A 14354-nucleotide genomic window follows, 5' to 3' on the forward strand; every position below is an offset into this window, starting at 1 on the left:
GGTGCGTGACTGAAAGGAACACGGCAGTGCTTAGGCATGAGTTTGTACATATGTATCTTTGGGTGCACTCAGAGCTTGTATACTGGCACTAAGATAAGAAAACCTATACATGTTATAGATGTGACATATGTATGTATAACAGAGCCCTACATTTGTAGTTATCCCTGTTATTAGACTTGGCAAATAACAGGCATAACAAACAAATAAATAAATAGCAAATAAAGGAACTGCACATAGACAACAAATCTATTTCTTTGCCTATAGAGTATGTTGACTCAAGTTAAATCAACAAAAAAAAAAAAACACAAAACAGATGCCACATCTAATTGTTAATCAAAGGAGGAATGGGGGGATGGCCCCCACCCCAGGAATAGACAGCCCTATGTTGAATGAGCTCTTCAAAACGCCCCTGCTAAATGTCATAAAATAGAATTTTTGTATGTGGCACTACTGGTTCCTGCAAGACCTGGCAGCCATAAAGTACTTTGGTAAAAAAACAAACAAACATGTTCAACGTACACCTGCTCCCTGCTCTTATGAATAACAGGCTGAGAGGCTTTCCAGCACTAAACAGTACAGAGGGGACTTGCACTGATTTGTCAGAGACTTTGATAGCTGCTCTGATTGTTTAGTATTGGGTAGACACCATGTGGATTCTAGCCGCAATTAACTAATTAACTCCATTGATGCAATGTATTCACTGAGTGTGTATACGTGTGTGTGTGTATATGTATATGTGTGTGTGTGTATGTATATATATATTTCACTCTACTGAGTAGAACCCCCCTTTGCCCCCAGAACAGCCTGAATTCTTCATGACCTAAATTCAACGGAGCACTGTAAACATTCCTTAGAGATTCTGGTTCAAGTTGACATGATAGCATTCTGCAGATTTGTTGGCTACATGTTGCACATTCATGCTTTGAATCCCCCATTCCACAAATTCCCAAAAGTGCTCTATTGTATAGAGAGCTGAACTAGAGTGAAATTAAATTTAGATGCATTTTAACACTATATAGTAGAATACATAATATAGTATAATATAAAACCTATAAAATGATGCAATGCTATCCACCCTGTGTCCCCCACCTGTCCTTTGTCAAATTACCTTTCCTCTGTGTCCCTCCGCTTCTCCCTTCTGTCTCCTTTGTGTAATTAAATTTTTCCTCATATCTCCATATTATAATAAAACTATCCAAAATATCTCCTTTATATCGTCCATGTTACCCATTATCTTTCCCTTATTTGTGTTCTTTCTCTGTTCCTATGTGCCCCTATCTTCATTCCAGGTAACCGCACTCTCCCTCCCTACTCATCCCTGTGCCTCACATCCTGTTTGTCTCGTTCCTTCCTTACTATCTATCCCTGTTCCTGCTCCTATTATTCCCTTTCACTGGTTAATGCACACTTTTGCCCCACCTTCATCACACTGCAGCCACCTCTATTACACTGTGCCCCCTCGTGTTTCGTTGCACTGTGCCCCCTCGTCGTTCGTTGCACTGTGCCCCCTCGTCCGTTGCACTGTGCCCCCTCGTCGTTCGTTGCACTGTGCCCCCTCGTCGTTCATTGCACTGTGCCCCCTCGTCGTTCATTGCACTGTGCCCTATCGTCCTTAATTCATCATCATTTATTTATGTAGCGCAAACATATTCTGTAGAGCTTTACAATTAGGGACAAACACAGTAAACTAATAAACAAACTGTGTGAAACGGACAAAGAGGTGAGAATGCCCTGCTCGCAAGCTTACAATCTTCAATCATGCTGCATTGCACTGTGCCCCCCCTTGTCTTGCATTGCACTGTGCCCCCCTTGTCTTGCATTGCACTGTGCCCCCTGGTCCTGCATTGCACTGTGCCCCCTGGTCCTGCATTGTACTGTGCCCCCTCGTCCTGCATTGTACTGTGCCCCCTCATCCTGCATTGTACTGTGCCCCCTGGTCCTGCATTGTACTGTGCCCCCTGGTCCTGCATTGCACTGTGCCCCCTCGTCCTGATTTCTAGTTTTAGGCTTTGAAGGGTTGTCCTTGAAAATGTTTATCTCTGTTTTTTAAATTTGTGTTTATAGCTTTTCCAGTGACTTCCCTATAAATAGTATTGAAAGCGTGTTTGTTTATATCAGTTTCAGGTGTTTTTCTTTTTCTTTTTTTTTTTGACCATTTAGTGTGATGTGAGGCATGTTATGCTCAGGCAAGGATATTCCGAATAAATTAAATTTTAGAATTAAATACCAATACCAAACAATTACATTTTAATCTAAAACAGATACATAATAACTTTATAGCACATTGCTGCATTACTTATTGCTCTGAAACATAAGCATATGCAACTGAAGTTCTGTAATAAATCATATTGTACTATATGGTATAATATACTTAGCAATGCTTATTCATGATTTTTTTTTATGCAGAATCTAGTTTTTTTTCATATTTGAAATTCCTTCGTATCTAGTGAAGGATAATCACACACATTGGATTTCCAGTTGTACATGTTGCTGAACAGTCTTTAAATATTTGTAACTGTAATGTGATAGTGATAATAATGCTAATGTTAATAGTGGGCAGAAGTATTAGCACAGTCAGGGGAACTTTGCTGCTGAAATGGTGCATCTGCTCATGTCATGCATTATATTGAACCTTGGAACACTAGAATCGCCATCATGGAATGTTTATTGAAGTTACCAACACTATAAGGCGTCAGACAAATCTAAGTGATTGCTTAAATTTAAGAACAAGTAATTCCACTATTTGACATTAATATGTTTCAAACAAGTTGAATAATATACATAGAATAAATGCAGTGTTTATACCTAATGTCAACTATGCTCTATCTCCCTCCTCTGTTGCCATAGAGGAGGAAGGTGCTTCTTGGTAGATGGAAGAAATGCAATGTGTGCATAGGTTGATTAGTACATTGGAGCAGGGACAGTTATGAAACAGCTGTTCAAATCACTGCAAACTCAGTTAGCAATTGCATTCACCGACGTAATACTTTTCAGGAGTTTATGTAAGAAAATCTTTAGTTCTTATGAAGTTTTTAACTTTGGGGGCAATTTAATACCTAAGCACAGCATACTTCTGTCAGTAATCCTATTGAAGGGACTTTTACTTTTTGGATGTTAGGGATGATCTTTTGTAGCATCAGTACTGTACAGTACATTTGTCCACCATACCAATATTTAGGCCCTTGTGGCAGTGGATGAGTTAAGTTGGCCAGTCTTTCTTGTTATTTCCGTCTGAACTGTCCTGTTACATGGACTCTTCACAGGAAACGGCTTACTTTCATTTAGGAAAGGAGTTACCAATGTTGGCACTTTGCCCTTCAGCATCTTGGCACAGAGTAAAGACATTTGATCATGCATCCATCAGTCCCATGGTCTGGCTGAGGATCAAGAGACCCATTACTTTGCTCTTTGTAGTCTTTAACCCTCTCTCATTAAATAAGTACAAATAATTTAATAGGTTGGAGATTATGGGCCTGAGTCATTAAGGAGAGTAAAGTATAAAAAAGGAGTAACTTTGCACTTGGGCAAAACCATGTTGCATTGGAGTGGTGGGTAAATTCTCAGGCCCTACAAGTTTAATATGTACATAATAATGTTGTTTTTAATATATATTGGCATATTCTTCTAATTTGATGTTTTATTGATTTTTGCCTTCATATTTTATGCTGTGTGCAAACTAACTGTTGTCATGATAAATGTGGCAGTATGAAAAGATGTCTGTGCTTATTGTAGTATGTTACCTTATTATTGTTTTTGTATATGACATAGGTCTGTATTACACATTATCTCTGTGTTGACTTCACATGTGTCTCTCGCAGCCATTCCCACTGGTGTCGTCTTCTCGATGGTTAATGAAGAGAGGAGAGCTTACATCCTATGTAGAAGATACTGGCATTTTCTCCAAGAAAACTATAAAGCAACAGGTCTACTTCTTCCTTTTCAATGATGTGCTCATTATCACCAAGAAGAAGAGGTAATCTTACCGGTTTCATGCAGATGATATCATTGTATCTCCATACTGTTGAGGTTTCAGTGCCTGACTGTCTCCTCTGGTCTCCAGTGTAAAGCCAACATTCTGCATCTATAAAGAGTCAAGACCCAAACCAGGAAGTTGCAAACATCCTGATTTAAAGGACAATTCCCCTGTATTACAGCAGCAGTGAGATAAGAGCGAATATTTAACTCAAGTTGTGGAAATATCACAAAAGAAGTAATATTGGGTGTGAGTTGATAGTTGCTTTATTGTGTAACCAGCTATCCATCAGTAAGCAATGTGTACTGATGAAGAACAGTCTCATACAGAGAATGGCGGAAATCAATTTATATATGGTAATATACCTTAGTCATCATACACATTGGCATTTTATTAGTATTTTTAACATTCGTAAAAAGGCTTGTCAGACATTAATGCGTTTTGGTATGCATTGTTAATAACATTTTAGATCTCCGTGTAGGTTGCACATGTATTTACATGCAATACATTCCAAAAATAGAACATTTGGCACTTCAAAAAGCTACTGCGATGCAAGTAAAATGTCAATGTGTATGGTAGCATTACAAACGATGGTCTCTAGTACCCGACCTGCATACTTAGTTTATACATAGTATAGTGGGTATGAGCTCTTATGAAGAAAAATCACAAATTCATGTTGTTGACAGTACGTATTTCATGTATGAAAAATAGAGTATACCTTTAGTTATGTTAGGCTATACATTTTCATTTGTTTTGTTACAAGTTAAACTAAATCACAAATCAGAGAATATAACTGGTTTATCAATATCCATTCTTTTGTACTAATTAGCACAACATACACTTAATTATTCCTGATTATCATCTACTCTATTCAAATTCCCTTCCTTGTTTCCTCCGAAGAGCAACATAAATGTGTGCATATCACACATGACCCCTAACTGGCCACATGTCTCAGCAATGCAGCATCTCATGAGCAATATGAGTAGAAGACATACAATCATGTAAATGACCATTTCCTGTGCAGTTTTGACTTCCATGGCTCCATACATGGAGACTAAACCCTATTCGTCAAAATCTGCAAGTGTCAGCTTTTTGGCTTTCTTATTAGTGATAATATTTTGTTCAATTTCTGCAAAATTACGAAGTATAACAGAACAGCAGTCTTGACCTATTAAGACACACATACTTTTTATTTTATATTTCATAAGAAATCTAAGGCCTCTCTGTTTTAAAGGGCAATAGTCCTAGTGGCTTTATCCTCTTCAGCCTGAAATGGTCTCACTAACGTCCCCTTCCCCCTCAGCATGTCATCTATACCATTCATAGCTATGAATACACCAAAGAAGGGGAACTGCTTTCCCAAAAAATCCCTCAAATTTACATAAAATTCCTAATCAATCAGCAGGGATGTGGAATGTGTCATTGCTGGTAACGCATCACTCATGGGGAGTTATTTTAAGCATTTTGTTACATACATAATGTAGGCTGCATATTGCAATATTTTCCCACACACACACAGACAAATGCAATCTACTTTGTAAGTTGTCTGAGGTGTTCAAATGGTTTCCGGTTATACATTCAGACTGCATTTTAGTATATTGTTTAGCATAAATGTTTTCAGAATGGTCACAGCAAAAATATTTTATTAGTTGCTTACGCAGAGAAATAAGTTATGCTGAGTCATGTATACTGTAGGAATTGAGGAATATCTGTTCAGTTCTCTGAGAGGGACTGCGGTGACCAGGTCTGGGACTATAACATTGGAGAATTTAGTAGAGGTAGGAGGGATGGGGTAAAAGAGTGGGGAGCCATTGAGGGAAGCAAAACAGTTGAGACATGCAAACAAACAAGAAAACTAGCAGTCGGAGCATGCTTTTACTGTGCTCACATAGGTAATTGGAAATCAAACTGTGCTTATCTCTAGAATCAGCAGCAGAAATCTGACCCTTTCCTATCTACACAGACACATCACAGTCAAAATATTCACTGCATTCAGGAAGCAAAGCATTATAACTGCCCCTGTAAAATGTTTAATAGATAAAGGATTTCCCATCTCTCCCTTTTCCTAAGCATAGCTGTGGGTCTATCTAATAACCTCACAGAGCATTCTACGATACAGCCTGTGACTGATAAGTTGATTCATTTAAGCTAGGTACACAATACAGAAAATTTCTCCCTACCCAAAATCTTTAGCGATTTTACAAATGACTGAAAGACCTGATTCACAATATATACGTTTTACCTTCAGATCTGCACCCTTCATCTGTCATAACCATCTGCTGAAATGATTGTGACTCTAAACTCTGGTCGTTAGATGTACTGTTACCTATTGTAATGCAGCTAGGCTATGTGGTTCAGTGATCCAAATGTATTAATTCTGCTCTGTATCCCACTTAAGCCACCAAATAATTGTCATGGTGGGAGGGTGTGAGTTGATGAGAAAATCCATTTTTTCTACTAAAATATATTTGTGTGTGTGTTGCATACTGACATGAAACTGCCCTCTCCCCATCCCATTCACAAACAGTCATTTTATGCCGTATAATTGCACATAAATACATATTACTGAGCAAGAACACAAATTTATGTTTTGACAACAAAGCATTTCAATGATAAACATATTCCACAAATGAAAAATAGTCCATACCTGAAAATCATTTGTCTGACTACATTTTCCATTCATCATATATACTCAAGCTGCCTTGTCACAAAGGGTTTGAAATGTAAAATGCCCACTGTGCACTGCATGTTTTTTGGGAGCCCAATGCTCATTCGCAGATCACCTGATTCTGTGTCAGAGTTTTGGGCAGCTCCATTGCTGTGATCTATTGAGTCATCTCTCGAGCCAAGCTTTTGCCCTTCTGCTCCATGAGAATTTTATGTCCTCCCTGAGCTTGTATTTTAACACCTGTATTACAGTTTGACAAGTGTAACACCCCTCTGACTCTCTACCAGCCACTGTCCTTTATCTGGGTCACTGTCTTCATTTATGCGCTAGATCTGAGCTATTAGAGATCGGGTCCTATACTATAATTGGGGGCATCTTGCACCTAACAGTTGCACTTTAACGTAAAAGTATATTTCTTTGCACATTTTACCAACTTCAAACAGTGTGCGCTCCACGGTAACTATACTGTCAATGTCATTATTGTTGAGTTTCCAAACGTTCTAAATTATGATGTTGGCCATATAAATGTTGATAATGTTACTGTTGAACATATGTATCACACCCCTTCAAACACCCAAAGGTCTCACATGATTTAGACAGCCTTAATGTACTATCACTCTCATGATTAATTGAAGCTATCAGTCAAAATAGAGCAGTAGACTTTTGATGGAATGTTTACACTTTTGCACAGTTTGGATTTGTCCTTCTGTCCACACTTCTAGCTTGCAGAGAGTCTCCAGAGAACATAGATCAGCTGTGCATCTTGATGTGTGCAGGACAGACCGTCTAGGCGGATTGCCCTGCTCATCGAGTGCGTACTGTAAATTTGATCCTCAGACTTTGAGAGTGAGATGGAAATTCTGAGAAATATTCCTGCTTTAATTGCCCAAAGGATTATCTAAATAAACAGCTGCTCTGCTAGCCAATGGAAGGTGTTTAAACATTTCACCTTGTTAAAGGTACATCAAAATATAAATAGCTTTAATATTTTGTATATGTGCTTATTTTCTTTTTTGTTTAACAGAATAATTTATATTTGGATATTTAAATGGTAAGGGAAAGGGATACAGAAAAAAGGAAGGGAAGGGGAAGGGGTTCATAGTGGGGAGCAGACAAAACACAAGATACATACAATCAAAATATGAAAGTGCTTATTTTTTAATCATTTTACATGGTTCACAACCTGCACTAGATCTGTGAGTTTTCTCTTGCGTGCTTTTCACACCATCCTAACATAACTCTGTGATCTTTGAATTTGTCATGGTTTATTCTGTTAACCTGAGGCTTATCATTGTGTCCAGACATGCAATTCATTATCTGAAATACAGTATAATTACATCCCGGTATTTGAGAACCCAAAGGAAAAAGCCTCTCTTTATTTGGATAAATAGCAATCCCTCTGTGGAGTTTGTATGTTCTCCCTGTGTTTGCGTGGGTTTCCTCCACGTGCTCCGGTTTCCTCCCACATTCCAAAAACATACTAGTAGGTTAATTGGCTCCTGTAAAATTAACCCTAGTCTCTCTCTATCTCTCTGTCTGTCTGTATGTGTATGTTAGGGAATTTAGATTGTAATCTTCAATGGGGCAGGGACTGATGTGAATGAGTTCTCTGTACAGCGCTGCAGAATTATTAGCGCTGTATAAATACCTGATGATGATGATCCATGCACTTTTATGTTATCTACTGGTGGGTATTGATTGGGTATCAAGAATGGATTCCAAGACAATGCTATATTCACATTGAATATTTTGTAATGATTTTAAACTAGCGGTCTTTAATAAAAATCCTTCTAAGGTTATTACTGTAACTCAGAAAACAGTCATTTTATTATTTTCAGAAATACTGATGTAACCATCAACATGTTTGAAATGTGGTGGGCAGGAAATTTTAAGCAGAAATACAAATGCATACTAGTAATTTAGATAGATAAAAGGGGGACTTTGTGCCATTCGCCCCCTGGCAAGTTTTGTTTTACAGCTTAAAAATATATTATGTTATTCATTATAGTTATGCTTCAGTGAGTAATAAAATGGGTGTAATTAAATAGGTTATTATGCAATTGATTTAATTATATTTTTTTTTTTGTCCTAGCAGACATACATACAAATCTAGTAAGAGTGATGAAAGATAGGTCAGTCATCCTGCTCCACAATTCTGCCACTCAAGGTCCATGCTGTGTGGTATTTACAGAAATTTGAGTTTCCATATGGTTTTCTCTGACTGGTTGACTTGGACCAGAATAATTGGCTTTAGCTAGGGAAAGCTATCTTGTGAGTACACAAGCTACATTCAGCTGACAAAACAGCTCATTGCAGCGTTTGGCAGTCCCATTCTTGTACTTCCTCCTTCCTCACTGCAATTGTTATAATTGAGTGTGTCTCTATTTAAGAAGGGATATGGACATGCCAGGTAGATGATGGTCATGTCACACAGGATGCATGTTATGCCACTCTCACATAATTGCCACCCTCACCTCTGTAAGACATTAAAAGGCTTACGGCTAATATCATGACCTCCTTTACCTTCTTACCCTTATTTAACTATAGCATTAAATATCCGACACAAGACCTGAGTGTGGCAAATTTAAATGATTTATTTAAATATGGTGGTGGTAAAGAGAGCAGTCAGTCAGGCAAAATCCAACTGTCCCAGCATTAACCATCGGGATCTCTTCAACTGGGGGACAACCAATCACACCCTAGGCGCACATATCTACCTTAGTGGGACAACGCGTCCCAGTTTTACAGAACCCGTCCTACCTCTGGGCTAGACGGAAAGCAACCACAGGGCAACCCACAGGGGCGGTACCTGTACCGAGACTATAGCCGATTCACTCAAAGAGAGGCTCATCGTGCCCCATACTGTAATGTGCGCCCAAACTATTGGCCGTCGACTGTACTGCGTTTTCCGGCCACACCCGTATCTCTAAGAGCCGTGGCCCGCCACCATACCCACACCTGTCACTGCCAAAATCTCATATAAATCCTGTACAAAGATAACTATGCCCTCCTCACTCAAATGCACCCTGCTCCCCCTATATAACAAGGGGTTCTGAAATCTAATCCCTGGGTGCTCAATCCGCAAACCACCTATAGAACGTATGAAACGGGCAACAACGAGATTAACTTTACTCCTCACTTCGTCTGCTACGCGTCCATCAGGGAAGGAACGCCAAATCCTCCTTGGCACCATATCAGACCAGCCAATGACAAGGAAAGGTTAGGAGGCATGAACCCAAGCCAGATCTTCCTGAATCCGTAATATCAAATCAATCGACTTACTTCAACCTCATGGGGGACCCTTAGTCTAGCAGCATTAGCCACCAGAAGCTCTCTAAACCCAGGCCATCTCAAACCTCTACGACCTATCCACTGCACAACTACCAACCCCGTGAAAAGCAGAGGTATCCCCAGCTGCCCTATGCAAACCAGCCCAATGAATATACAAGTGTCCCAGCACCCAAATCCGCAGCAGGGTCCGATGATCTGTAAAGCAGGAGAGGAATCCAGTATGTTAGTGCACAAAATATATCGTCAATATGCTACCAGCAAGAGGAGCGGGAACTCCGAAGAGCACCCTGAAAATGAAAATTGAAAAAGAAAGACCAGGGAAGAAGCCTCTTACACCCAGCTTAAACAGACGCACAACTCACGAGGAGACAGAAGAAAACAAAGTGTGAGTGGGAGCACAGATGAAGGTAAAATCATAAAACCTTGTGGTGCCAATCAGGTCCGCGTTTTTGGTGAAATCCCTTCACGCCCGACCTCCAAAGGCCCAAGCAGTTGAAACCCTGTGCCACCGCTGCAGTATATAGAGCAGGAAAGAAAATATTAGGTGAGAAGAGAGGCCGCACATAATGCTTGTATACCTTCGTTTTCCACCTACCAAGCTCCTGGATGGGCTGCCCGGAAGAGCCAGCCATGCCGCAGATGTGGAAGCTCCAATTCTAAATGAATGAGTACTGAACTGGGACCTGTCCAAAGCCAGCTTGGCCAATGTCCGCTTAAACACCATCAAAAACTGGTACCTGATGAGGGGGGAACCATCACCATGCACCAGCCATGGAACCACGGACTCTGGCCGCATACCAGCAAAGTCGCCAATAATTACCACAGGGCAAACGGAGAATCCCTCCTTTTGGCACCAATGTATTCTGCTACCCTTACCTAACTGGTCCAACTTGGATTTCCTGACTTTGCAACACACAGAGGAGGAGGAAATAACCACGTGCTGCGCCAACATTCCTGACAAGGGAGCAGACTTAGCAGAGGCAACCACTTTGCTCACTCTAAACGATCCAAAGTAAAGCATCACAAAAGCAGCGCAAAATAGAGCACTCTCATAAGCATCACGCACGACCTACGGGACAGCTACCAGCAGGTTTCACAAAAGAGCATTGCTAATGGGCCGCCTCTGATCTGGGAGCACCAGGCATTCCCTCGCCCAACCCATTAAAGCCCTGGATATCACAAGACTCCTGGTGTAATCAACTTCTCCACGCAATTTGGCGAAGAAAGAAATTCCCGCCAGGGACCCTGCCATAGCCGCCTTAGACTTACCGGCTTTGAACCCCTCCCAGACGAAGGCTGGCATCCACTTATGCCCAACGTCCTCCGCACCACACCCGTGGCTCCGGAAAGTGCACCAGTCATGCCAAGCTGTATGGTACTTCTCCCGTGTAGCAGGGTCCAATGATGACTCAGCCAGGCCCTCTATGCCGGCTTGACAATCTGTCGGATATAAGCAAGACCAGATGAGCTTGTCAGGGATGCCCGGGGAGCCAAAGCTCGAAACTTCTCCCACTGCCCCTACACAAAGCGTCCGCCAGCGCATTCTCTGCCCCGGAAACATGCTGCGAGCTGAAGCAGATGTCATAACATAAACACCGGTAAACCAATCTCCGTAACAAAGTGATTACCGGCGGGGAGACAGCCCTCTGCAGGTTGATGGCCTGCATCACTCCAATGTTATTGCACCAGAAAACTATCTGTTTTCCCACAACTCAACTGCCACCGTGAACGGGAAGATTTTTTTAGTAGTAACAAGTTAGTAGTCCAGCCAGCCGGCACCCAACCACCATGCCAAGGTGCCGCTCACCAGTCCCCACTTAAGTAGGCTCCAAAACCTACTCCCCCAGTTGCGTCGGTAACAGCTCCTGACTAGAAACGGGATGGGGGGGCGAGGCCACAAACGCACCCCATTGAACTCCTGCAGAAAGAGATCCCATACCGCCAAATCCGCCAGGATCTCGACAGAAGGCGGAATCCGACAGTGAGGATGCTTGCTCCTCGCTGTCGCCCTCCAACTTCCTACAGGACACCCACCCGATTGGTATCACCCGGCAGGCGAAATTAAAGAGCCCCAGCAAATACTGGGTCTTCTTTAAGGACAACCCCGAAGACCCTACGACCTCAGCTATGAGTTCACGCACCTTCCTTAACTTGTTCAAGGGAATGATCGTGACGAGTCTTGATTATTATGACTCCATATGAATTAGAACTACCTCGATATAACACTCATTCATTAGTCTCTATAACAGCAGTTTTTATAGTCCCCTTGCATTTAGGACCATTAGTCTTATTTATTGATTTATGTATTGTAGATTTATATCTGTTTTCTTCTTTATTTATGATGGTTGTTGACCAATAGAGTGTATATGGGAGGAATTTTAGGTTTAAAGTGTGACTACTGGAGATTGGTTAATAATCCTATCAATCATGTTTACCTCCGTTCTGATTGGAGGTTACTGTTATTTAATTGTATTCACATTATATGAAGTTATTGAACTCCCTTATTTATTCCCCCTTCTTCTTTTTATGTTATTGCAATCTAGCATTTTATTGACCTCTTACTATATTCATTTATTTATCCTTGTAGATTCACGTGAATTTACTGAAGGGAGCGAGCATGACTAGTCCCAATCATACCAAAATGATATAATTTATAACTATTTTGCTATAACTATTGCCTGTTAATTTCTATAACCGTAGAACACAAGTTCCGTTTTGGTTTCATTCATTAATCTGTGTACTGGTGATTCCTGTCCGGTTTTGCATGACTCATGTCATGATTATTGTGGACCAATAGGAAAGTCCAGGGAGGAGTTTTAGGCTTGAGGCTTAACGATTTTAGATTGGCTAACCATACTATCAATCATGTTGACCTCCGTTTTGATTGGAGGCAGACTTTATACATCCTTTTTTCAAGCTCCACATTGACAGTATTTAAGAAATGTCAGAACAGTCCTCGGCTTGACGTGATTAAGTACACACAGCGAAATGCGCGCCGGCTTTTCGCTGGATGCTTCTGCTGCCTCATAAATTTATAGGGGTTTATATTATTGCTAATTTGCTCCTATAGATCCAAAGTCAGATTGATCTTATGATAGGTAGATAGCAAGACACTTTCCATTATTTACCAGCTAGAGGTATATCCTGTGGAATAACGGGTTAGCTAGGATATTTTAAGGACGAATTGATTATCAATAGGAGCATAATTGCATATTTTCTATTTATTCCCATCATTATATTGAATATATGGCCATTGGTGCATCCAGCGGATTTTAAAGCACACATTTGTTTTTATAGTGCACATATTTTTACATTTCGCTGATCTATACAGCCAATAAAAGTTAAGTTTTACTATTAGTTCCATGCCTCCTCTATGAGCCAATTAGAGTGCATTAGTGCACCTTATAATCTCCTTTCTTTTCTTATTTATATCTTGTCCATTGGTAGCCGACAGAGGCCCGAGACTGTGTCGATGCATAAGTACAGCAGGCGCGTAGTAGGTCCTTCCGTCTTATCATGCGCGACCGAAACACCAAGTGAATCAAAGAGCCCCCACTGAAAACAGAATCTCAGAATCTCCGGCTGCTCTGATTGAAACATGATCAGAGCGGCCGGACAGCACACTGTCCCTGCCTGTCACTGCCCTGCGGACCTGCACATAGTTTGCAGCCGCCAGCAGTCTTAGATGTCAGAAAGGGGGCGGGGCCTTAATCCCCCCCCTTCCCCTAAATTGCCCTGGGTAGAACAATTTTCTTGATCTGCTGTTGTTCTGTTCCTGAACTTTTCACTGTGCCTGTAGGAGTTTATCCCCTTGCCTGATTGGAACTGCACCTGTCCCACAGCTTGAAATACCTGCCTCAAGCTGTGCTCTGTGCAGTTCATCTTTAATCCCTGGCTGCTGCTTGTTCCTCCCTGTTCCAGTGTTTGTGCTTCTGCTGTTGATCTCCGGTTGTGAGCCTCTGCATGATTCCTGGACCCTGCTTGTTTGCTTGTTGCCCTGACCTCGGCTTGATTACTGGACTATGCTCATTCGCTTGTGACTTTGACCTGTCTGGCTATTGGATTCAGCTTACCCTGCTCTCTGCTTGGTCACTGGACTCCGTTTGTCTGCTTCCCTGGACAGCCTCATGCCCCCTGGACTGGGGTAACTCATTATTCTTGTCCCTGCTATTTAACTGTACCTGCCATTACTTGGAACCTGTTACTCTGTGGACTTTCCTGCCATTTATTACACCTGTTCATATCTGTGGATTTTAGTTGTACCTGTTTAGACTGGTACCTGGAAATCTGCATATCCCATGAACTGAATCTCTGTTTATGTATTTTGGCTGAATAAAGTCATTTGGTTTATCATACTTCTGTTGCTGCTTCCTGAATGCACTAGGAATCATAAAACCACCACAAGAAAATCATCCAGATAAT

The 14354-nt window shown here is 41.1% G+C and overlaps 1 protein-coding gene across 1 annotated transcript in view; it reads left to right on the forward strand.

Moving 5' to 3' along the window:
- ARHGEF26 (Rho guanine nucleotide exchange factor 26) overlaps positions 1-14354 on the forward strand; it is a 141130-nt gene that overhangs the window by 77499 nt on the left and 49277 nt on the right. The window contains exon 11 of the mRNA XM_075202022.1: positions 3819-3973. Within this exon, the coding sequence (XP_075058123.1) occupies positions 3819-3973 (155 nt within the window). The remainder of the gene's footprint in view (positions 1-3818; positions 3974-14354) is intronic.

Source organism: Mixophyes fleayi, chromosome 3 (genome assembly GCF_038048845.1).
Source record: "Mixophyes fleayi isolate aMixFle1 chromosome 3, aMixFle1.hap1, whole genome shotgun sequence".
Taxonomy (NCBI): Eukaryota; Metazoa; Chordata; class Amphibia; order Anura; family Limnodynastidae; genus Mixophyes; species Mixophyes fleayi.